At 39.5% G+C, this 26,312-nt stretch overlaps 1 protein-coding gene across 5 annotated transcripts; it reads right to left on the reverse strand.

Annotated features, from left to right (window-relative positions):
* Positions 1–1,118: 1,118 nt before the first annotated feature.
* On the reverse strand, positions 1,119–25,918 carry MEP1B (meprin A subunit beta). 5 transcript variants are annotated; one of them, XM_055324414.1, is made up of 17 exons: positions 25,590–25,918; positions 24,819–24,953; positions 23,043–23,133; positions 21,045–21,063; positions 20,156–20,206; positions 20,026–20,069; positions 18,916–18,994; positions 15,164–15,281; positions 14,238–14,416; positions 12,153–12,371; positions 11,194–11,346; positions 9,650–9,865; positions 7,216–7,659; positions 5,533–5,712; positions 4,230–4,356; positions 3,388–3,592; positions 1,119–1,299 (listed from the first exon to the last, which is right to left on the reverse strand). In XM_055324414.1, the coding sequence occupies exons 2-17, from the start codon at positions 24,887–24,889 to the stop codon at positions 1,285–1,287; spliced, it is 2,211 nt and encodes a 736-aa protein (XP_055180389.1). In that variant the 5' UTR covers positions 24,890–24,953; positions 25,590–25,918; the 3' UTR covers positions 1,119–1,284. The 5 variants fall into 5 exon arrangements, with proteins under 5 accessions (XP_055180389.1, XP_055180393.1, XP_055180391.1 ...); XM_055324418.1 differs by lacking the exon at positions 3,388–3,592; XM_055324416.1 differs by lacking the exon at positions 25,590–25,918 and having other exon boundaries at positions 21,045–21,059; positions 23,043–23,238; positions 24,819–24,895.
* Between the last annotated feature and the right edge of the window lie 394 nt (positions 25,919–26,312).

A 26,312-nucleotide genomic window follows, 5' to 3' on the forward strand; every position in this document is an offset into this window, starting at 1 on the left:
GAATTTTGGAAAATTTGCTTTTGCCACCATGAGCATCAACTTCCCAGGACTGAGAGACTTTTTTTTTTATTATATCAGTAATGATATTAACTAATGTCATGTTTGATACTGTATAATGAAATGTGCCACAAACTGTAAATGCTGCATAACTCAGTGAACCAGTAGGGTGTTTTCTAAATGATTAATATACAATCTTACAAAATTACACATAGATGAAAGATCCATCCGAAATACAAGACAGACTGGTGGATAGTACTAGGCCAAGTACAGAAGTCCACTCATACTGTCTCAAGTTTCGGTTACAACTAACCTTTAAAAAATTACCATGTGTCAACTTTTAGCAAAGTATTCAAAAAGAATATACACAATTACCTTCAAAGCTATTTAAATACACCTCTGTTTTCCAACTACATACCTGTGTGAGGCTAGAATTGCTTTATATCCTTCAATGAAAATAACATATTGCAACAGACTGAATGTAGATACATATGCGAGAATTCAGCTGTTTCTCTATTAAGCCAGGCACTGGAGATTTGCAAAAAAAAGTGTAAAACACTACCCCTCCTTTTGCTAAATTTTCTTGTTTTGAAAAACAGAGTTATTTTTTTCATACAAGTATTATTTATGCTTGTAAATATTGGGCTTATTATGTATTAATGATTAATGAATACATAAAGAATGATTAATAAATCACATAAAGAATGTAAAGGCTCCTGTGACCCAGAACTTGGAGAACCACTGTTCTAGGAGTTAAAAGTTTTCTTGTCGATCACAGTTGCATGTTGAAACAAATTCTAAGTCAAGCTCACGCTCTGAAGAGTCTATGTAAGAAAACAAGGAAGTGGCCAGCTTTGGCAGGAGGGGCATACGTTCCCGGAGAGAAAGGGAGCTGCCCTGCTGCCTGTCCCTCGAATGGGACAGGACAACATGGAAATGGTGAGCTTGCGTGTAGATCAGTCCACTGGGTATTTCCAGTGGGTTCCTAGGCAATCACTTGTGAGGCCACTGCACTTGGCCCCACTAAGCTCTCTCTAGTTGTTGTGCTCCTTTTTATAGGACAATTATACTTCTCAAGGAGCCTGAATTGCTTCCCCTCCCAAAAAACAAAAGCACAAACATTTCATCATTAGACTTTTACCAAAATAATGATTTACAGTATATCCAGCTATTTGCAGAGAAGATCCATTTATAGAAGAACAAGGACGTTGTAATATATTTTAGGTGAAATCCATGATGAAGAATCCTTTTTAATTTCATCTGCTTGCCATATTGTTGAGTTCATCTTCAAAATGCGTGCTCCTAAAAGGGGAAAGAACAATTGATGATTTAATTTCTAAATTTAAAAACTGTCATTTAAATGAATCACAGTGAAGCAGTCTAATTTTTAAATGAAGTGTCATCAACAGGCTCCTGGCATCCCTCCCAGCTGGTGGGCTGCCCCAGCCAGGTCCCCAGGAAGATGCACTGGCCTGTCTGGCTAGCGTAATTCAGATGCTAAAACATTAAGACAAGCACACATTGCAGCCTCAGAAAGAAGGACATTCTGATTTAAGACCTAAACTAGATCTACAGGTTCTGTGATCAGTGAATTCACTGTAGAAATGTCTAGACTGAGGAAAATATAAGTTTTCTTGTTATTGGGAATATGGTGGTTAGGTGTATGTGTGTGTGTGTGTGTGTGTGTGTGTGTGTGTACTTAATGGCCCTACCATGTCTCAGATACTCTGAAAACTCTCCCCTTTTCTTGATTTAACTTCCTTCTTTCCCTCTCTTTTATCTTTTTTTTAACTCCTCCCAATATTTGCCTCATAAGTCAGCCCTTTTCTTAATAGCACTTATATTTTCCAGTTTCCAGAAGAATAATCTGGCAGTCCTGTTTACCAGCTAATGTGTCCTCTCCTCCCTAATCATGACTCCAACCCTCAAGTGCATCTCTACTGGCCCAGAGTCCCATGCCTGCAGGTACAGCTTCCATCAGGGTGCCCTACTAGGTCATTGGCTGATCTGTCCCTTTTGTTTTGAGTCATAAAATAAGCTGGAAATACCTGTGTTGTTTTTAAAAAAAAAAACAAACAACAAAACACCTGTATACATTTTAAGTACTTTTCCGATAAGCTTGTGAAGTAACTGAGCCATTGCTTTATCATGACCTGTATACACTTTGTGTTGTTGAGGAAATGTGATACCAGTGTTTTGTTCATTAGCATTGTCCACCTTTTGACTAACTTCATAAACATATTTCGTGTCCCAATACCAGTTTGTCCACTTCAAACAATCATAATTGTAAAATATAGTATGTCTTAACCATTTCTCTTAAGAGAAAATATGCTCTTGATGTGGCTAATTGCAGTATTTCTTGTTTTAGAGATATCCTCATTGTGCACGTTTTTTTCTTCAGTTTTGTTAGTAATTTTCAGATACTCTATTTTGAATGAAATAGAACTAGAAGAATTTTATAGCTTTACTTTTAAACAATGTTTAGATTTTATGTCATTTTCCTTGGGCTCTTTTGTGTGTGAGAATGTGAGCCCGTGTGCTCTACTACTGCATACGTAGTGGGTGCTGGGGGGCCCTGTTTGCTCCTGCCCCTCAGAATGAAGGCTTTTGTGCAGGACATGCCCCTGCCTCGAAGGTGCTGCCTTGCCCAACTGTCACTCCCTCCCAGGGGGCAACCCTAATCCAATGGCTATTGATGTGGGGAGTACATTGGCCTAGCCCCCTGACCTAAATTCAGGTCACCATCCCAGCTCTGTAGAGCAGCCCTGTGTGCCATGTACCCTCACCCTCTGCCCTGTTTAACTTCCCTTACTCTGTTCTCTGTGCTCCCAGAAGCCCTTTCTTCCAGGAAGCCAATCTAAGACTCTCTAGAATCTATTGCCATTTTAGGGGCCTTCTGAGGCAAGACTTTATACTTGAGCATCTTCCCTTAGAGTTAGTTACTGCACATGAAGCCAGAATGGATTGGAACCTTTTTTTAATGGAAAAGCCTCCAACACCCCGGCGCCCCCTTCCTACAAGCCTGAGCTCAAACACCCCCACAGGACCTTGAGAGCAAAAATATAGCTCACCGGTCCCCTCTTCTAGGAAAGTTAGGACCTCAAGGCAAAATCAGCTTTGCCTTTCAGAAGGGTCACAGACCCTCACCCCAGAAAAAAAATATACAACCATACAATTCCAGGAGGATATAAACTCCCTCCCCAAAACCTTTGTGGACTCCAATTCAAGAACTGCTGACCTATGGTTCCTCCTAACAGGAACTCATGGTTTAAAGCTGCTTTCTCCAGCAGAGAAAACAGAGTCTTTTTTAAGTACAGAAGAAAGTCCTAATTCTTCTTCATATGATTTAATCCATAGCTTTTGAATAACCAAATATCAGACTCAACTTACATTTTCCAGAGTCATATCTGCTGTATTTGAACTTGTTCTACTACGATATCTCTTTCTGACACAATAGACACTGACGAGGGTGACTATCAGCATCACGGCAAACACAGCCGCAGTAGAAGATGCGGCAATGACAATGGTGTCCTGGATGGAGCCCCTCCTCTCACACCTCTCTCCCATGTACCACCAGTCTTCTCCTGACAGACACCTGCACATCAGAATGTGACCCAGGGTTACAAGTTGAAATTTCAGTCTGAAAATCTTCACCACCAAAGGTGTGGTTCAACATTTGGGTCATTGACATATGGAATTCAACCAGAGGAGAGCAGTTAGACTAGCTCCAGGAGGCCAGGCAAGGCCCCGTGGAAAAGAAATGGAATCACCGCTCATCTGGTGCTTTCCACTGTGGTCCAAGATGGATAAAGAAGATGGTGTAGGTAACAGAGAACATACAGTTCTCACGTCTCAGCCCCTCTACCTCCCCCCTGAACCCCTTTGGCTAAGCTCATCTCAGAACTTCTAAGAACTGCTCCATCTAGAAAATGGGGACAGTGACACATCACCACAACCAGACTCATGTGAGGACTTAATAAGGCGTATAACTGATGACGATTTTTTCAGGCAATTACAATATAATGTACTATTTCTTCATAAATATATTTATTGTTCCTGTGGCTGTCCAAAGCCCCAAATGGCGAGCAAAAAAATAAATATCCCAAGAATGGCTTTGAGATGAGAACCAACTAATTTCAATCATAGAAGGTATCAGTGTTTTATCCTACATTGCAGAAATCGTAAAAATTCTAACAAGAGAATGGGGAGATCTCATCCAAGTGACCCCTTACCTGCACTCGGGTTTGCCATTTTGGACAATGCAGATGCCGTCATTTTCACATTTGAAGTTTGTGCAAAGGTCAATGGTGTTAGAGGTTGGGGTTGGCTGAACTTGTGTGGAATTAAGGTGGGATATGTCTAAGGAGGACAGACGGAGAACATGGATGGAAATCAGTTTGATGTTAATAAGCATTTGATCTTTAAATTTTAATATAGATGCTTAGGTTTCACAGGCAGTAAAATAATTAATAAGTCAAAATCTAGATGCAAATGGAAGCAAGACCAGCTTGTGGGGCTGTCAACTGAGCCACATGCTTGCCTAGGCCTGTGTTGCCTGAGCTACAAGGGACCCAAACCCTTATAACCACCCTGAAGGGATGGACACTTGGATACCAAGGCACAGAAATGCAAGGAAGCTGATGGCTTTGCCCAAGGTCACAGGTCTCTTGCTGGGGAGGGAGCAAGTTGGTGGATATTTGACACAAGCTACCAGGTCCCCATAACAACCAGGGCTCTATTCTCTGCAGTGTTTTCTGTTGCTTCTCTTCTAAACAGAGTTGAACTGAATTGATGAATGTATGACTTTTTCTCTGCTACAGAAAATGATTTTTCCCTCGACAAAGTTATTCTCGAATAATTTTTTCCAAGAAATATTATCTAGATTTACTCTAATTGACACTGACATAATAATGTCACAGGTTTTAATTGCACCCCTTTCATCACAAGCAAGATTCTGATTTACTGAGATGTAAGTGGGTCTTTCATAGTAAATGAGTTAAAATTATGCCACGTAAAACATAGAAAGTACCAGTATTCTTGGAAAATGTATTTATTAGCTGCCATGGGTAAGAAATTTTAAAAGGCAAGAGATTAATGCTACTACTGACAAAACATATGTGTGTGTGCTTATATATGATACATAAAAATATATCTATGCGTGCTTGTGTGCTCATATGTATATATATTTGAAAAACACAATAAATACAGTCCCTATCCAGTTTAATTTCATGTGCTTGTGTGATATTTCTATTTCTGGAATCCTAAGTAGAATCCTAGGGTATGATAACTATACTTCCACTTGTTTCTGAAGAAGATTCTGGCCTAAATTTTCCATGGCTCCATGTGGTGGTAATTTAGTTATGCATCCTAGAATGGTCACTGTTTTTATTTATTTCCATATAGTTAATGATTCATACCAAAAAGAAAAAAAAACCTCATGCTTATTTGCTCCTATACCTAAAAACAGAACACAGTAAATAATCAATGGCCACAACAACAAAAATATCTGGTATAAAACTATTTTTACTGACATACCTTCCACTGTCAGTAGGATATATACATCACCTCCTTTTATAAAGTCTCTGCTTTTCAGCCTCGTATGGGTTATAAAGGCACTGGTTCCATAGCCTCTACCTCTTCTAAACTGAGTACCATTAGGGAAAAAAGCCACTTCTCCCACTTTGGAAGGTCTGTCCCAAAAATAGTTTCCATTATCTGAAAAAGCAATTTATATTAATGGATTGTGTTTAGCATCATCATAGCTTTTGGTGGTAGGAAAGAACAGGCAATGTGAAACACAATTAGGATAGAGCTCAAAATAATTAAGTGATGCTATTGACCTGTGATGTATTCTCTGGCAAGTCACTGAAGCTTGTTCATTTATACTGTCCTAAAGAAAATGAGATTGCCTGGCAAGGAAGACTACATTCTGGACTTTGTGTGGAGAGATATCAAAAGTTGCTTAGGTGGGGTATCACACCAACAGGGACTAGTCAGTATAGAAACTCCCCTGCTCCTTAAAATCATTCTTTAGTTGCCTTGAGTCATATACAGTCCTTTTAACTAAGTTAAATCAACACGTTTCTGAGACTTTATTTTACTTTTAAAGTAATCTCTACAACATGGGGATCAAACTCACGATTCTGAGATCAAGAATCACATGCTCTAATGACTGAGCCAGCTGGGTGCCCTAACAGAGTTTTTTGTTTTTTTTTTAAAACATAGAGCAGTTCATCTCATTAGCTGAATTGTTCACCTGCCAGAGCAAAGTCCTTCAGGAATAGAAGACAGCGAGAAGCACTGCTTCTGGGAAAAGGTGATGACCCACCCAACTTAGGGCCATTTTCAATGTCATTCACGGAAATATGTTTCGGGGGGAAAAGTGAAAAAATTCTGTACATCAAATCCCTACAATCCTGTTTGTGAATATTTCTTTTTTCTATCATATTAGTAATTTTTATTTTCCTGGGTCACTTAGGTCCATTTTTTTCATATGTAGAATTCAAATTTGGCAATAATATTCACCTTGCCATAATTTCATTTTTATTAGGTTACTAGAGGGCAAAGGATTATTAAAATTAGAAACGTGATTGTTTTGGTGGGGGGGGGGCGTTCCTTTTTTGAGACTGGGAATATGGGGAGTGATGTCACCATTGGTGAGTTCTCCAGAATTATTTAATAAAAAGTATTAATTCCTTCTCAGAGCCTTCCCAACACTCCAGAGCACCTGCTCAATGTCTTCCTTCTCATCAGGAACCATCCCCTTCTACAAGAGCTGAAGTGTGTTTTACAGCCCTGGTGGCAAGGAGCTGGTTATTATTACTGCCTCAGTTTTATGGCTGGGGACACAGGGGTCCCAAAAGACTATTTTCTCAACATAGCTAATGAGAAGCAAATCTTGGATTTGAACCCAGGCATGCCAGACTCTAAAACCAATACTCCTTGAACAACTGGGAATTCAGATATGGTCAATTGCCAGGAATAAACAGTATCTCCTCTATTTTTCAGAGACAGTCCTAACTCACATTCCTGACAGTGTCCTGCCTGGGGGACTCAGTCCACAATTGCTGAAGCCCTTCCCCTCCATATCTTCTATTCCTAAAATTTGGGGCTCAATATTCCCTAGGTACCTGACCATGCAGTCTCTCATTCCCAAATCATCCTTCCCCCCCTAGAGCAATGATCATGTATTAGCAATAAAGAAAATGAGTCACGAACCAGTGGTCATAAATGGGTCTGTAGTTACACTCCGCTGGTTGGACATACGCTGTCGAATGTCAGGATTTTGATCCAAGAGTGTCATCGTGGCTTGTTGCCAAGGACATGGCCATTGTAATTGATCATCATTGGCTCCAGAGATCAAGTGGAAATATATTCCTGCATTAGTCGAATGGCTTAGATTCAAGTGAATCTGAAAGGCATAACCTTTAGAAGAATAAAATGGTGGGCTATATAAAGTTCCACTTGAGCTGCCAATATACTGTGTAAAATTCTTTATATGCCAGATATGATGAGGGCACTGTGTCTCTGAGAGATTGATGTCATCAATAGACAGGCCACCCAATGATGCACCAGCACCTCTGACTCCTCCAAACACCACTCTAAATTTGTTGGTCACTTTCAATGTTACATGGTAAAGTTGCCAGCTCCCAATGGGTATATCTGCAAAAGAGACATTATTATTTCAACTCAAACAAAGGACCAGGAATCAAGTGCAAATCAACATTAGAGTTTTTAACCTTCATAGGACAAATGATAATCCTAGAGCTATTGATTCCTACAGGTCTGCAGAGTAACTTTCTCATTTCTCCAGCCCAGACCCATTACCTTCAAGGAATCTCTGTGGTGTCAAAAATGCTATCTGGAATATTTGGATGCTTATTTACTTGTTCCTCAGATAGGTCATCCTTTCCCAGTGAAGGGTGACCAAATGACAACATCTAACTTATGAGTACTGCATGCCCTGTATATGAATTACCTCCCATTCTATGCTAGTTAAATATAGATTCCTGTGATACTCAGCCAAAGCCTCATTTATAGTTTGATTGAAATACTTCCTTCACTGGGACACCTGGATGGCTCAGCGGTTGAGCGTCTGCCTTTGGTTCAAGGTGTGATCCCGGAATTCTGGGATGGGGTCCTGCATTGGGCTCTATGCAGGAAGCCTGCTTCTCCCTCTGCCTGTGTCTCCACCTCTCTGTGTGTGTCTCTCATGAATAAATAAAATCTTTAAAAAAAATACTCTCTGCACATGCAAAATTTTCAATCAAAGTTTTGATAGTATTAAACAGGAATCCACCAAACCCCAGAAAGCCCACATTTACAACTTACTCCTTAGATCATTTACTAGTGACTCAACATTATACATATTTATCTAATATTTGATACCATCATCTTTCTCCCCATCCCATACTCCCCCTTTCACCAACATCCCCTGCTCCTAGCTAGCAGTGCAGGCTCTGTTATCCTGTGTTATTTTCTTATATCACATACTCAAATAAGAAGCAATACATTTTAAAAATATCAGAATTCCCCCAGGTAGAGAGCAGCTTAGGAATTCATGTCAAACGAGTAGTTAAAACAATGACTTAAAACTTCAATACATTGGCACTTAATGTGAAACACAATTATGTGAAAATAAGTTAGAAATATCCAAATCATGGAAAATACTATTATACATGGATAAACTCTGGATTGAACAAAAATCTTTCATGAGAACTTCCACTTCATTATTGTCACTACTATCCGTTTAAATTCTGGACCCCTAAGCAAGTCTCTTATATACCTTTTGTACTATTGTTTATGGGAAGAAAAGGGTATGACATATAGCATAATGTAGATCGATTTTATAAGAGGTTTTACTCAATTCATTCAAACCAAGGGGTCAATACATGGAGCAGACAGTAACATAGTCGGCAGCCCACAGCCCCTCCCTTCCTGAGGGAAGTGTCTTAACCACCTGCTTTTATAGTTGATCAACATGCCCCACCTCTCCCACACATGAGAGGGATGGACTGTTGCCCTCTCTCCACTCAGAATTGCTCTCGAAGTTGCACTTAACCCAAATCCTAACAATCAGAATTCTTCACTGGGACTTTTTTTTTTTTAAGCTAAAAATTAGAGGAAGACTCCCTTTTCCAGTCAGATGGCACATTTGTCAGAAATGTCAGCTGGGAAGTGAAATATCCAAAGGTCCAGTTTTGTGGACAAAGCCCATCTGAGCCAACTCGAGAGGTCCCCAGCCATGTTCAGGGACAGGCCCCGTCCTGCCTGACACCAGTTCCTCCTTCGTCCATTCCACAATCTCTTCACATTGAACCAGTAACTTCCCATTTTGCCTAAACTAGTTTTCCTTGTATTTGTTAAAGATTTCTTTATTTGAGGGAGAGGGAGAGAGCGAGGGGAGGGGCAGAGAGAGACTCTCCGGCAGACTCCTCGTGGGGCGTGGAGCCCAGTGTAGGGCTCCATCCCCCCACCCACGAAACCGTGACCTGAACCGAAAACCCAGAGCCAGATGCTCAACCGACTGCACCGCCACTCCTCGCTGGTATTTTTATTCCTTGCCAAGAACTGATCTCCTCAGCGCCAGAGACTTAAAAGAGTTAAGGTTGCCTCACTCTGAACCGAGGCAATGAGAATGTTGATATTGTACCTTTTATTTCTTCCACGAGCGTCAAAGTACCATTCACGTGGTCTGCAGTGTACTCCCTGGTGTAGACGTTCAGTTGGTCATTTTCACTTCCACTGTTATATAAATAAAACTGCAAGCACTGAAATCCTCTTTTAGGGTATAACGTTCTACTTTCCAGCATGGCCGTGGCCCCCACACTTACAGAGCTACTGTCGAAATGCATGAAGAAGCCAGAACCTGTCAAAAAAACAAAAGCAAAATTGACAAAACAGACACCAGCCCTAGGAACGCATGTCTTGTGGGCACAAGAGTTCCACTTAGTACACACTGTATAGAGCACTGGGTTGGACAGTTGAGTCCAGTTCCAGGAACAGGCATTTATAAAAGAGACTCTCAGTCACTTTTCCTTACTCTAGCTTTCAAAATCAAAAAAAGTATCACCTTTTTGGTCTAGTCTCTCTCTGTGTCTCTCTCTGTCTGTCTCTCATTTTCTCCCTCCCTCCTTTCCTTCCTCTTTCCTTCTGGCCTATGGAGGACCACTATTCACTACCCAAATCTGCTTTTGTAAAGAAAATGGTATTTTATTGACACATATTTGACCTATAGCATTGTGTAAATCTAAGGTGTGCAACATATCACTTTGATTACATTTATGTATTGTAATACGATCGCCCTGTAGCAATAATTAGCAACCTCTAGCATGTCACATAGTGATCACTTCTTTTTTGTGGTAGGAATGATTAAATTCTCATCTCTCAGTAAGTTTAGCGGTTAGAATACAATTATCGCTGTCTATGTTCACTACACTGTGCATCAGATCTCCGGGACTTATTTACTACTCGTTGCAAGTCTGTACCCTTAACACCTATCTTCCCCCAAGCCCCCAGTCTCCAAGAAAGAAAAAAGAAAAGGAAAAGCACTCTTTGCTGTTAGGGACCTCAAGCACTGCCTACACCAGCTGAGCTGGCATGCAATGACTCTGAGTTCTGAAGTCTAGTTTTACATCTTTGATGGCCAGGAATGAGCAAATAAATAAAAATGGAGTACTTGTAGCCAAATAAATGACTACTTAATTTAACACAAAATGATGGAAAAGGATAGTCATGTGAATAAAATTAAATAAATTGTACTTTGTCCCTTTATTTTCAGGATTTTTATAACAGGAGCGTGTAATCACAACCAGCTGAAATTCCGAATCTGATGAATTCACAGCCTTGTGCTGTTCCCTAGAAAACCTCTCGTATCTTGTAAGCTCTCAGAAAACAACCCCACTACCTGTGGATAAGAATCCTTCCAGGAGATTCAGTACCTTCCTGCTGTTAGCACATGCAGGGAGAGGCTTCTCAGAGCCCAGCTCTGACTCATAGAAAGATGAGAAAAGTCAGAGAGTAAAAGCAGAGAAACGAACCATGTCCTTCTAAGGCACAGACCTGTTTCCTCAGTAGCTACCACATGGGTTATCATCAATAATTCTGATAAAAATTAGAGATAAAATCCCGTCTTTCATAGCAAAGGAAAATGCTGGAGTCACCAAGTATAAAATCGAAGCATCTCACTCTTGTTACCTTTGCACTGGCCCATGTTGGAGTGATCGCTCTCTGGGCCCCTGGGAACCCGGGAAACCCACTGCCAGTCAGTATTATCACCTGAACTTTGAATCATACCACACACATTTTCCAGTTCAAAATTGCATGAGTCCATAAAGCTCAGGGAAGTGGCTATAAAAGCAAGAAAAAAAATTATTGACACTCCTACAATATGATAATCTAAGTAATAAAAACTGATTTGTCACAGAAGTACTAGGAATGCCAGGATGGCTTTAAAGGGGACACCCTGCTGATTCTGGGGCATAGTGGCTTGAAGACCTCTTGATATCTGCAAAACCAAAAGATTAATTAACTCTGTATTTGAACAAGCTGTCTGCCCCCAAGATGCCTTTCTTTAATCATCTAATTTATAGGAAGTCTACACTCCTCTAGTTATCCAGATTATTCAACTGCAGCACAGATTATTTGATCCCATTTGTATGATGGCTCCTCACTTAAAAATCTACATGGGGGGATCCCTGGGTGGCGCAGCAGTTTGGCGCCTGCCTTTGGCCCAGGGCACGATCCTGGAGACCCGGGATGGAATCCCACATCAGGCTCCCGGTGCATGGAGCCTGCTTCTCCCTCTGCCTATGTCTCTGCCTCTCTCTCTTTCTCTCTCTGTGACTATCATAAATAAATAAAAATTAAAAAAAATCTACATGGGGCATGTCACTATAGGGCCCAATTTATTTTTAATCTGAAGGTCAAAACTTCTGAGAAGAAAAATACTGCTTCCAAGTTGTGGATTGAGATTTGGATGCACTTGTGGATATTTTTTTTTTAAATATCAAACTTCAACTATAAAACCATAATTATCAAACGGTTATCAAACATTTATCAAACCATAGTTTCAATGCTCAGCAAAATGGCACAGTGAATAATTTTTTCCTACATGGCAGAGACACAGAAGGCATATCAAAGAACCTGTCACATACTGCAGTTATACAGTCGATTCAGCTTTAAGAGATCATAGTCACTGAAATCCATTCTTTGGCCGATCACATCCATGAAGTCTGAGATTCTTGTTACGATCGTTGGTTCCGTTCCATTTTGGAAAGCAGTCTTACTGTAGTGCATCACTGAAGTATAATCATAGGGAACATTCAAGGAGTCTGATACTTGGTCATCGTAAGTGTTAAAATTGTGTTCTCTGCCTACACGATAAATGTGAAAAGATTTTTAATTACTTGGTGTTCACAAAATTTAGCTTACCTTATTCTAAGTTTCCATTACCACCCAAGGCTGGACTTTAGCACACAGTGTGAGGCTCTAAGAACTGGTAATAGAAAGGTAGATTCTAAAAGATGTTATGAAGACAGCCAGGGTTATTAGCAGGTGTTAATGGGAAAGTGAGAGCACCCAAAGCAGATGAAGATGGAGGGAGGAGGACTTTGAGAGATGTGATGGGAAGGGACCTGGGATTGATATCACAGACAGAAATCGCCAGAAGGAACTGACATAGTCAGGAATTTCATGGTTACTGGAATATGTATGCAATACAATATGCAAGTACATTTTTTTTAAGACTTTATTTACTTATTTGAGAGAGAGAGTGAGTGAAAGAGAGAGAGAACATGAGCAGAGGGAAGAGTAGATGGAGAAGCAGACTCCTCACTGAGCAGGGAGCCCGATACGGGGCTCAATCCCAGGACTCCAGAATCATGACCTGAGCCAAAGGCAGACGCCTAACTGACTGAGCAACCCAGGCACCCCTATGTAAATAGATTTAGAGAAGATATCTAGTTGCTCGGCATCATATTAATAAGCAACTGATTGCAACCCAAAGTGGGATGACTTTGTGGAAACAGTAAGGTGGATCAGATTTCCAAAGCTTACAGATGCATTATCAAATCCAGGGAGAGGGTTTCTACTCAGATAAGATCTGGGGAACCTTAAAGAGTGAGATGAAAAATGAAAACTAAACACTTCTCTTGCCCTAGAAATCTCTTAGTCCACTGCTGGGCCTTACCCGAGTTGGGATCACCAGACAATCAATATCACTGAGCTGTGATTGTAAAAATTGTGATATCAGGGGTCTAACTACAGAACAGACCCCATAATGCCTCATATGACAGCAATGCCACTCCCTCCGCTATACCCTTTGTAGGCAGGCCCGATGGGAAATTAAGTGTCTCTGCGGGCAACATGAGCCTTAGTCGTACTATGTTAAGGCCTTTCTGGCTTGGAACACAAAGTTCCAAAAAGTTTGAGCTGTTCAACTACCACAGTGTTTCCTAGTATGGGCCCCATGGAGTAACAAACACAAATACCTCCTGTCCCCCAAAAAAGACCATGATCAAGTCACTTTGGGAAATAAAATCTGTAAATGTATGTTAATCTAATAAAGACTCTGGACAGTGGGTGGGTGGCTGGAGTAACTAGGTGATGGGCACTAAGGAGGGCACTTGATGGGATGAGAACTGGGTGTTATACTATATATTGGCAAATTGAATTTAAATAAAATATTTTTTAAAAAGACTGAACAGTAAAGCAGTGTCAATAACTCAAGTTGAATTTACTGGAACCTAGGATTTCCCGAACTAATTGGACTACAGATCTCTCTGGGAACATATCATGGGACAACATCCCATAAAAAGTACTTTGGGAAATATTACTTTCTTAGATCCCAACCGACTCCAACATACCAGGGCTCTAGGACACGAGTGCCCCACAACCTTCAGGCACCTCAACCTATATTGAGTCAGGGCTGAGTGAGGTAAAACATCAAGACATCAGCTTTTCCATTATGAACAGTCAGCAGAAGGGGGCATGTGCTTAGAAATTCAGTTGGTTTTTTTAAAGATTTTATTTATTTACGAGAGAGAGAGAGAGAGAGAGAGAGAGAGAGAGGCAAAGACAAAGGCAGAGGGAGAAGCAGGCTCCATGCAGGGAGCCCGACGTGGGACTCGATCCTGGGTCTCCAGGATCAGGCCCTGGGCTGAAGGCGGCGCTAAACGGCTGAGCCACCCAGGCTGCCCAGAAATTCAATTTTTAACCAAAGCAGAACAAAAGAAATATACCTGACTGAATTCTGTCCCACATTATCCTGACATAGTCATCCCGATCAGAACGAGACTGCTCATGCCAGAATCCCAGTGCGTGGAGGAACTCGTGTTGAACCGTTGCTATTCTGTCACAGTTCGTCCCGATGGAAAGTTCTTGCTTCCCCATGTGCCTGTTTCCCACTGAAGACCAGCAGCTTACAGGAGAGTTTACAGAGACAGGGAGTGAGGGGTTCTCATGATGCAGGCTGAGGTCTTAGGGCAACAATGCCCAGTGCCCGCCCAACCCGGTTACCCATTTAGATCCTTCACTCATATCAGGACACTGCATTTCTCTCACAACCCTGGCGAGGGATGAAAAACCTTACAGACCAGACGACTTTTGGAGATCTGGCCCTGGCATCAAATATCACACAGGAGCAAGTCATCCCTCAGTCAACCTAGTTGTGATTTTTTTCTGGAAATTTTTAAGTTTTTCACATTGCCCTTGGTATGTTGATGACCAATAATACGGTTTTATAGGTAGAGCAACCATGCAGAATTGCTGAGCTCCAGGTAAATAACACTGCCAGTTTAACTCAAGTAGTAAGTGTAGTCACTTGAAATACACATGCATATACACAAACACACCCGCATGCACACACCTGTTTTACTGAAACAGGGAAATAAGAGGTATGTAAGCTACAAATGGCTGAAGTTCACTAAGTCATGGGATGGATGGCATGAATCCCACCCACCTGTTTTAATATGGGTGGTCTGGTTGCATGTCTGAAAATATGATCTTTATGGCTAGAGGAACTAAACACAGTTTGTCTTTTACTCTCCAACAAACAGCTAAGGAAGACTCCACCCACCTCAAGGTCAAGGCCTAGGGCAATTGCTATGATAGGCCACAGCCGCAAGGTTCTCATTTGAAACCCTAGAAGACAAACTCTCCACCTTACCCACTGCCCTTGAACACTGATATATAGTTAGCTTCTCCAGTCCAAGGCTTGAAGTCAATGCATGTTTTTAGGCGATAGCGTTCAAATGCATTAAGGATAACTCCCCTGGCATTCATTTCTGAAGGAAGAAAACCAACAAAAAATACACTTATTAAAATTACCACTATTGAATGATTCACCATGGGAACAGGCTATGCAATATATTATTTATCATGAATCGGTCCCTTCATGAATGTGTAGTGTTTTAATTTTACCAAATTTAGTATTCAGTACAAATTCAGTATCATATGCAAGTATTTTGTTATTCTTCAGATCCCTGATTCTGGGACACCTGGGTGGCTCAGCCGTTGAGCATCTGCCTTCCGCTCAGGGCGTGATCCCAGGGTCGGGGGGAATCAAGTCCCACATCAGGCTCCCTGCAAGGAGCCTGCTTCTGCCTCCGTCTATGTCTCTGCCTCTCTTTCTGTGTCTCTAACGAATAAATAAATAAAATCTTTTTTAAAAATCCCTGATTCTGCCCCATTTTTATTTCTCCAGGACCTTTACAGAGTACATTATAGAACAACAGAAAAGACATTTCTTTAACTCAAATAACATATACCTCAGATCTCAGGCAGCCAAAATGAACACTCACTGTCACATGCTTCATCTGAGAAACTATAGTATGGATTTAAAGCTCCACAGCAGAGCTTTTAATTTGAGGACCTCGAGACGGGAGAGTCATGAATATGGTGAAATTGTAAGTGAAGTATCTATATCTGTATTTATATCATCTATATAATCTATATCTATATCTATATCTACCTATACCTGTATCTGCAAAGTGCATTTCCTGGGGAGACTGTTCATGAGCTTCTTGAGCCTAGTTCAGGGCCTAAATTAGAGTTAAGAACCACTGCTTCAGAATTAAGAGTGATGCTAACAGGCTGGATAGATGCAGAACTCAAATAAGGCAGAGGCATGAAAACAACAAAGACATTCAGGAAAAGGAAAGCAGCTGAAGTGTTACCCGTTTTAGGGGAGCTGCATCAAACAGCAGATAATACTTGAAGTGTAAGTGAAAAGACTAAAGCAGAATTTAGTATGTTGGTAATTTAAAATGGTTAATATATTTCTGGAAAGCCAGAAGTCACTCCCAATGAACTCTTTATAGCTATGTACTAACCCTTCATAGGTATTTCCTTTTGCGACCTGTAGGAGTGGCCTTGCTTAGTGATTTCTCTGGAGTTATTTGAAGATGATCTAAATATCAGAAATGTGAGGAAATACTCTTCTCACTTTGAGCATAGAGAGGAAGTTCAATGCTACAATATTAAACAGAGGGATTATTTTCTAAGTAAAAAAGAATCAAAATCAGAGGAATAAAAAAATGACCTATAAAGATTTGAAGTTTAATTACATTGTAAAACTAACACAAAATAATAAGCTGTAATATTAAATGAAAAAGGCGGTCAAAAAATTTAAACAGGGTTGCCTGAATGTCTCAGTTGGTAGAGCGCGTGGCTCTTAATCTCAGGGTCATGAGTTCAGCACCACATTGGGTGTAGAGCTTACTTTAAAATAAATAAATAAAATAAAAAAATAAAACAAAACAACTTAAAAAATTTAAAATACTATAGTTAAGCCCATGTAAAAATGTACACAGTCTGGATGGTAAGATTTGGGTTGAATTTTTTACCTAACATGTTTGATTCATATATGTTTATCAATTAATTTTTTCATTTTTATTTTTTAATTTTTTCTTGGCTTTTTCTGTGTACTCTTGGTTTTTCAACTATGTTTCTGGTCAGGTCTCCCTCCTCAATAACTTCTATCAGATCTTCCATCTATATCAATTCCAAAAAATTGTTCTCCCAAGCTGAATTCTAATCTTGGCCATCTTTTCCCTCAATACAATCTTCTTGGGCCACTCCGTAAGACCCAACTGTCTAAGGAGTACCCGTTATATGCAGGGCATTGTGTGAGGTGCTTATCTGTACCTGTAGCTTCAACTATCTCCCACAGCCTAATAACACCCAAATATCTCTGTATCTTGAATGACTAGACCATACACCAACACTTTATATGATCTCTCCACCACATTGGGCCTAATACATTTCAAACTCTGCATGCCAAATGCTGATTTGCACCACACTTTTCTATCCCACCCTCTTGAAGACATATTCCCTATTCTTGTTACAGGCACTACCATCCACCCAGTTGCCTGACACTGAATCCTGGGCACTAGCATCTCTTTACCTAGACCTTTTGAAGGTCTATTGCCAAATCTAACAACTTGACCTCTTGTAGTCTATTGCCAAATCTAACAACTGTCTCCTAAGTCTCCCTCAGAATTGTCCATTCTCATCTATCCTCACTGAGAGAGTCCTGGCTCAGAAACTCTCAGTCTTTTCCTGAACTTCTTCTGTAGGCTCCTAATTGAATTCCTTACTTTCTTTTTGCCCCACTAATGATACATCTTCTACACTGCAAATAGCACGATCACAATCTCACATCCACATTAAAACTGCTGCAAGTTCCACATCACCATTAAAGAACACCAAGTTCTTTAACATGGGGAACACCCAAGTATTCCCAATCTAGATCCTGCCTACCTGTTCAACCTCATTAACTCTCCACTTCCAGTCTGAATCACAGTTAAGGGTTTTCTCCTTTCCCCATGCCTTTACATCTTTCTAGAGCACCCTTCCTAGAGCATACCCTTCCCTTGCCATCAGACGCTGTACTGGCCCATTTGAGGCCTTTCTGCGAATTACAAAGAAGCACCTTATCTGGACAGATACTACAAGTGTTGATGTGGCATATAGGTAAATAGCACTTCATGCAAAGTAACAAAATGCCTCTTGGTGAACAAAATTCAAACTTGATTCCAGTCCCACTCCCCTCCCCCCAACTCCCAGGCACCTATATATTGTGTACAACTTGCATAACTTTCATGGCAGCCCTGCTGCACAGAGCCATGGGCTTCTTGATGCATATGCCTTTATTTCTAGGTTGAGTTCAATGCCCCTCCAATGTGCTCCCTTAGCTTTTGAACATATCATTAAGCAAAATGTTTACTCCATTCTATTATAATTATCCTTTAGTATATCCGAATCTCCACTGAAATGTATGAACTTTAAGAAAAGTTTTCCAAACAACAATTCCCAAAGTAATTCTGGTAACTGGTAAATAAAATGAGAACTCTCAAATAAAATGTTTACAGTTTCCAATTACACATAAATATCTTCTATAGAAAAGCTGTCCTTCGTTTTGGATTGGATTCATCTGACTTTTTAGTATTGAAACATTCTTTATCTTATGAAAAGATTATGATAAAGATAGTGGGTTCTTGTCGTTAGATAAGTTCCTGACTTGGCAAAATAAAATGTTGATAAAACAATGCCAGTTCCTAAAGCTTTGTTTGTCTCATCTTTTTAACTCATATGTAAAATTTGATATGGGAAACCACTGCTTTTAAATAAAGGTTAGTTCCCTGACTTTATGTCACCAGCACCCAATACAGAATAGGCTCTCCATAAATGCTGGCTGCATTAATCTAGTTCTTGGTCAGAATTCAGCAAATATTTCAGAAAAAATAATTTTGGTCCTCTTCATTGTTCATTTTGTTTATTTTTATAAGTAAATGTTCATGGCCCCATAAAGCAACAAACAAACCCTTAAGGACCTTATGAGTCTACCCTTGAAAATATTGTGATTATATTCCGTCAGGAACATACATCAGTTATGGATACTCCGAGGTATATACTAACCCAAGCTATCTTCTAGGACATACGGAATGGTATGAGGCCATCTGTATTCTTCTCCAATGATAGAATTTCTATCTTGTGCCTGTCAAAAATAAATATGAAGGGTCAATTAAATGAATCAGGCAAAAACTTATGAAACAATGAATAGTTAATCTAGAAATAAATGAAATTTAAAATGTAAGCAAATGAGTAAATTTAAGCAGGATATATTTAATAGTAGTGGAGGAAGGTTGCTCTGGTTCTGAGATGGGAATAACACTTGCCTTGGTATGTTCTAAATCTGTTTTGAGGCCAATAGCCTAATGAATCAGGAGAAAAATGATAAGAGAGGAGGACAGATAGGCAGGAGTTAGCTGTGGATAAATTTGCATATTATGCTACAGGCACTAGAAAGCTGTTGAAGAGTTTCTTTCTTTCTTTTTTTTTTTTTTTTAAGATTTCATCTATTTATTTGATAGAAAGAGAGAGAGCAAGATACAGGGAACAGAGGGAGAAGGAAAAGCAGACTCCCCGCTGAACAGGGAGCCTGACACAGGGCTCAATTCCAGGACCCCAAGATCATGACCTGAGCAGAAAGAAGACATTCAACCAACTGAGCCGTCCTGTTGAAGATTTTCAAGCCAGGAAGCGAAATGGTATCATTACCTGTTTAGAAGACCATTTTGCTATGTGTGTTTTTACTTGGCAACACTATTTTTAGCTGTGAGGCTAGAAGTCACAAAATCTATCTTTTATGGCAAAAAGTCTGGTTCATTGATGATGTTTACAAATTCAGTTGAATTTTGCTTCAACTAGATTAAATCCATGAGGTTCTATTTAAAAATGAAAACATCTTATTGTTCCAACAATGAAAATCAATCAGGTCAATAAGACCATAGCATACATGGTGAGTGATAGTGGCTTTAACCACACAAAAATCTGAGGAATGGACGATGAAGCACTATTATGGGGGTCCCCCAGAGCATAACGTATTTATTGAATAAATCTGTCACCATGACTCTTCTCCCCTACAAACAGTTGGGCTTAACAAAGCTCATGCTGTCCAATCAGATACTCTCTATTTTGGTTTGCACTAATTAACAGAAGATTCTTCTTTGTTTTGTTTCAACTCACTCCATCAAGTCTGATGTCTCCTTCAAAAAGATCCAGTCCCAAATCTAAGAGGGAAGATAAAAATCCATATTAGCAAACTGGATTCAAACTCTCCACTTAATAAAAAAATGTAAAAAAAAAATCCACAAACCTTCATTAATATCAAATATATCTTGATCAATTCCACCATCTACATCTTTAACTAAAGGAACAAAGAAAAACACATTAAACATTATGTTTATGAAAGAAGACAATCTTCATCAATTATCAAATTAAAAGTAAGTAAGGTTCTTTTGTTTCTGGTAAGTGACCACCAGTTTCTGATTCAATATTTATTGGTTGATTGATTGATTGACCGAAAACCTCTCATGAGCCAGTCTTGGGGCTAAGGAGCCTCTACTTATATGCTCTTGCCCTATCCATGTCTCTTGAATGCCACATGACTTCAGGAATAATAAATTGGTTGTTGTGCATAATATTAAACTTAATTTTAAAGACTAGACTAGATGATTAAATTAAATGGGAAGCAAATGTTTAAATTTGGTCAGCTCAGTCCAATCTGCCCGATAGATCTCTTACTAGTAACATAATACCTTGGAACTCTCAAGCTCTCAAACTCCTAATTTAAATTTGAATTACTCTTTTAAGTTGCAAAGGAGTAGAAAATATGGCCAAATCTCTAAGTGTACAACATAATAGGACGGATATCAGGTCTATCTGAGTTGATACAAAATAGCAAAAGTGATAATAGAAAGCATTGATGGGTTGTCTTGTGTCTGTCACTGTTTAGACTTTCCTCTATTACCATTTATTTTTTGCTGGGTATTTGTAATCCTGGGACAGAAACAATGAAACATTTCTCAATAAGTCAAAAAAAGGCAGTGCTTGATTAAAACTCAAAGCAGTTATAAAATTATGCATATGCAATTATGCATTGTGATTAGCATTAAAGGTGTCCTAAGTGCTTCTGTTTTGTTGTTTTATTATCCACATAACTTTCTCCTACTATAACTTAGAACAAAAACTCAAAACAGACTCACCAAAGTTTTCTCGAGCTGGCTGAGAAACAAACAGAAAAAACGGCATTATTTTGATGTCCGTGACATAAATGATCTTCTTCAATACAATTTATATCTAGCAATTTGTGAGGTTTTTAAAAATTAATATTATGGATTACTTTCTGGCTTACATCCAAGAGAGCTAATTTGGAGTCTAAAATAACTTTTGACCAAAGGGTCTTTTACTTCATATATAAAAAAAATGAAATTGGCCATTATATGAAGGTGAAGGTGAAAGAAACAAGAAACCAATTGTCTTCTTTTCAATCAGCCCTCAGATAAGCATTCACTTCAAGCATAATTCTCTAAAGGATTCATGGAGCGATGTTTGGAAAACCTAATAATTTATCCCCATAGTTGAAATATTATTGTAATTTATCACAACCCCTTCTAAGGAAGTTTTATCGAAGACCTCATTAATCATATTTTACTTGCACATTTTTCTCAAGACTCTGCTTTCAACAATGATACCAAATGTTTAAGAAAAAGAAATCAATAGATATACTTTGCAATTAAAGAATTTAAGGAAAACAACAAATATCTGGGATGCCTTGGGTGGCTCAGTGGTTGAGCATCTGCCTTGGACTCAGAGCATTATCCCTGGGTCCTGGGATTGAGTCCTGCATCGGGCTCCCCACAGGGATCCTGCTTCTCCTCTGCCTATGTCTCTGCCCCTCTCTGTGTCTCTCGTGAATAAATAAATACAATCTTAAAAAAAAAAAAAGAAAAGAAAACAACAAACTTCTGAGTTCTAAGGTTCTCTACAAGGGACCAAATGAAAAACCCAGAATATATGCCCAACAGGGAGAAACATGAGTAAGCCTGAGAAATGTCTTAGTGAAGTCCAAGTGAGAAAGCTCATGGGACTGACAGGCAGTAGGTCTGGGTTATATCTTTGGTTCCATCAACTCACAGGAAATCAGTTCACCTTTCTGAATTCAGATTATCTGTAAAATAGGTTAATATGGTTTACATATCTAAATCCAGAACCATATGGATTGTTTGGCAAGTGGTAGGAATGAACTGGTTGGAGAGTTTACCCTTCTTTTTGATATTAAGAAGTGCCTTATTTGTCTCACACATTAGCCACACATAAGGCACGTTCACAGAGAAATGCTAATGCATTTCCTACTGGAAAAGTATTTGTGCATAAATGCAATTTTAATGTGTCTTTTTTAAATTTTATTTATTTATTCATGAGAGACACAGAGAGAGAGGGGCAGAGACACAGGCAGAGGAAGAAGCAGGCACCATGCAGGGAGCCCGATGTGGGACTTGATCCTGGGTCCCCAGAATCACACCCTGAGCTAAATAAAGGTGGCACTAAACTGCTGAGCCACCCAGGCTGCCCAATTTTGATGTGTCTTAAATGGTATCCCTTGTTCTCAGTGTTGTAGCTACCACTTACAGAATACCAACTCAATATAATAACTTACTTTAAAATGCCAACTAAAAATAAAAATTAAAATAAAATGGCAACTAAAGTTTTTCCCCTGGGTATTTGAAACTTCATTTAAAACTCTGAGTTGCCCTATGGTACAAACTACCTGTCACTGTAGCAAGATTGGTCCAAACTGACAAAGAAGCAGATGAGAAATCCCATGCTACCAAACTGTGTTTGCTTCGCCAATGACATTCATCATTCACTCCATTCGTGTCTTATGTCACCATAACAGCAATATGCATTTTACTCAGCAGTAAAAATGGAATGGCTGTCAAATTTCACATTTTCCATGTTTTCAAAAGAAAACTCGTTACACAAAAATGAAACTGAAAGAAATATATAACTTTATGTCAACGTCCCTGACTCTTTCCCTGAGCGGGCTTCTTCTCACTCCGTATTCCCCTGCCTGCCCCTGCTGGCCCAAAAGAAACACTCGTTTCATTAACATTTTCAAATTCCTAAAAAAACAAGAAATGAACAGATAGGCAATCAGCCCCCAATCTTTCCAATCATTTTCTGAACATTGTTTTCCTTACCAAGCCAGGAACCATGAGGAGAACAGCAGAGAACAGAAACCAAGGCAGATACCATGAATCCATGTTATCACTTCCAGTTGAAAGTTGCAAACTATGAAAGTCAGAGTAGCATTTACTTTTTAAGGGCAAACATCATAACTTCTAGCCTTTGATCTCAATGATCCATTGTGCAGGTCAGCTCGCTGCGTAGTAATACCTACAATTAAAGAGTTAAAGTCCAATATCCTGAACACGGGTCTGCAGAGTAATTGGTTGGCTTTTTTTTTTTCATGTCAATGTTCAGTATCCAAGTGCCTAGCTGAAACCTGTTATAATATATACATCCTTGCCCCCAGGATTATTAATGGCCACTAGACTAAAAGAAAATTTCAAATTAATTTTTAATCTCAGTCTTCCAAACAGTAACATTTGTGAAGCTCCTCCTGCCCATCTAACCCTGTGCTGCTTTCATATATCCATTATGTCCATGGCTTTTATCATTCCTTCATTTAATAAAAAATTCATGGAGTTACAAAATCCCCTTATATACTAGAAATCTGACATATTTGATAATAAGATGTAAAATAGCAAAATAGCAACATATCTCATTCTTGAAAATTCTCATCAAGCAAACTCAAGAGGGAGGGTAAAAAGTCTAGGAATGGTCATTGGTTTTTTGATAAACTCATGCTCTTGACCCAACTCTCAATTCTTTCTCTTTGTCCTTTTTTTCTCAGGATAACTTCTCTTTAAAGACAACTTTCTGTGTTCCTGTGATTCCACTCTCAACTTAAGTGTGATGCAGTGTTATGTTTTTGAGACACCAGCTTTCCCCACTCAGGATTGGTCTTTGCCCCCACTTTGCTCTCATAGAAAGGACATGGAAAGACATGTGGTAGAGACACACGGGAGGATGCTCTTTGTGAATTCAAGCAAGTCATTCCCACCCTTTGAGGGTATGATTAAGTGTTCAAGGGGAAAGTTAAAAATGGTAGGTAGAATCAATTCCTCAGTTGCTCTCTGGGATACTGCAGACAGGCTGTGGGATCCAAAATCAAATAGGTCTGTCTCCCATCTAGTGCTACAAGGAGACAAGAACACTCTCTACAAAAGAAAGCGTATCTTCAGAGGAAGAGAATAACTCCTTTGAGACAAGAGGGGCATGGAAATATCAGAGAAAGCCACCAGACTTAAAGGGCCATATGGAGAGGAATAAGAACGTCTCCATAGCGGGCTGCATAGAAGGACAACCAAGGACTAGACAGAGGGATGGATATTTCAGAGGATGTCTGTGAGCACAGAAGTCATCGGGATCAGATGGGGCCTTAGGCTATTAAGCTTGGGCACAAGCCTAAGGGTAAAAGATGGGAATCCTCAATTGACAGCAATTAAATTTATCCCACTTACATGGATGAGGACCCAAAATAATAATTACATTACAGAAAAATAAAGATATTTATAATGTACATCTGCTTTTGTGAACTATGTGTAACTGAGATACCTGATTACAAGCTATGTGTTGGAACAGACAGCTCACATTTGAAGTTAGGAAATTGAAAGGAGGGAGATAGGAAGCAATCATTCCTAGAACTGCTGTGGTCTGTCTTGAACTCTACATATACAGCATATGGATGGCCTCACTAGGAATTTCACAGACAGTCATGGGGTTATAGCTGAAATCCAACTCTGGAAATGTGTTTTGACTACAATTAATGGATATCTTTTACATTTCATTCTTTCTGGGATTGTCAATAAAACTCTTTAATGCAGAAGCTACACTTAATTGGTCTAACATACCTCCAGCTCTGCTCACTGTATCCCAGGAAACTGTGTCTGCCTCTGGTTGTTGGTCCTCTTCTGGTCTTCATTTCTCCCAGGGAGTATCACGAACAGTGCATGAGATTTTAGGCTTACAGATTGCTCTGAGAGCTCCTGGAACCATCAGGAAAGTATATTTCTCTCAGGAATGTGACTCCTCAAAATCCTCACAGAGTATGAGAACATTCTAAACTTGAGGGGAGCATATCCTGAATGTAAAAAAAGCATTCTAATGGGAAATAGTACAGAGATTGTACTACTTGTACAAGATCCAAAAGACTTCCTATTTCTCCTCTTAAAATGCCCATTTCTTCTACCCAGTTCTTCTTCCAAAAACAACAAAGTTTTTGTAAGTTATTTCATGCATTCTCCAAGGGTAGCTTTTTATGAAACCTTATCAATACATCTATAACATATTATGGAGGAGCATATATTTGAATTTAAATGAAATGGATCTAGGAAAAAGGAAGAGAATGGGAAGTATGATGACCAAATCAGTCCCCGGGCAGCCAGGAGAACACAAATTCATTAGCAGCCCAGACAATTAAAGGGCAAAAAAGCTCATAAGACGTCTAAGTCCCTGATATTGAGCAGAATAAATCATATTCTTATAAGCCCGTCCCCAACCATCAACTCCTACCCCAATTTTCAAAATTGTGTATGTTATTGTATTAGTCAGGGTTCTCCAGAGAAGCAGAACCAATAGAATCTGCATATAGATAGAGAAATTTATTTAAGGAATTGGCTCACATTATTCTGGAGGCTGGCAAGTCCAAAATCTGCAGGGCAGGCTGGCAGTCTGGAGACCTAGAGAAAAGGTGATTCTGTAGCTTGAGTCCAGAGGCAGTCTGCTGGCAGAATTATCTCTTCTTCTAGAAACCCTGGTCTTTTGTCTCTTAAGGCCTTCAAATGATTAGATGAGGCCCACCCACATAAAGATAGGAAATCTGCTTTCTCAAAGTCTATTGATATAAATGTTAGTATCATCTAGAAAATATCTTCACAGTGACATTTAGACTGGTATTTGACCAAATATCTGGATACTTGGCCTAGCCAAGTTGACACATAAAATGAGCCAACAGTTACCCTTTTTGCTTCCCTTCTTTTATTTGCCAGACTCTTCTGGATCACTTGTTTATTAGATAGCTATTGGTTATACTAAAGGTGGCTATTATTGCCATTTAATCCAATTGGTTCATCTGTCAACCACACCCGTGGCTGAAGACAAAGATGCTATATTGTAGTTCCTGGTGAGCATGAATAACAATACAGTCACATCTGTAATACTAGGAAAATATCAAAGGACCAAGAGTTACCCTTCAATTTCACAAAGTCAGTTCACTGAGGCAGTGAGGAACAATTCTATCCCTACACAGCATGATTCTACTTTAAATCTCTAGACTGGATAGGGGGTTTTGTTTGTTTTAAGTAATTTGTATACCACCGTGGGGCTTGATCAAGAATTACCTGCTC

This window comes from Nyctereutes procyonoides, unplaced genomic scaffold (assembly GCF_905146905.1).
Source record: "Nyctereutes procyonoides isolate TBG_1078 unplaced genomic scaffold, NYPRO_anot_genome, whole genome shotgun sequence".
Lineage (NCBI taxonomy): Eukaryota > Metazoa > Chordata > Mammalia > Carnivora > Canidae > Nyctereutes > Nyctereutes procyonoides.

Excerpts from the sequence above, each read along its gene's own strand:
- MEP1B (XM_055324414.1), bottom strand. The coding sequence starts at position 24,889 with ATGAAGACCAGAAGAGGACCAACAACCAGAGGCAGACACAGTTTCCTG. Across the intron at positions 20,070-20,155 it reads TATATTTGATATTAATGAAG|ATTTGGGACTGGATCTTTTT; the intron begins GTTTGTGGATTT and ends CTTCCCTCTTAG. Across the intron at positions 3,593-4,229 it reads AATGGCAAACCCGAGTGCAG|GTGTCTGTCAGGAGAAGACT; the intron begins GTAAGGGGTCAC and ends TCTGATGTGCAG.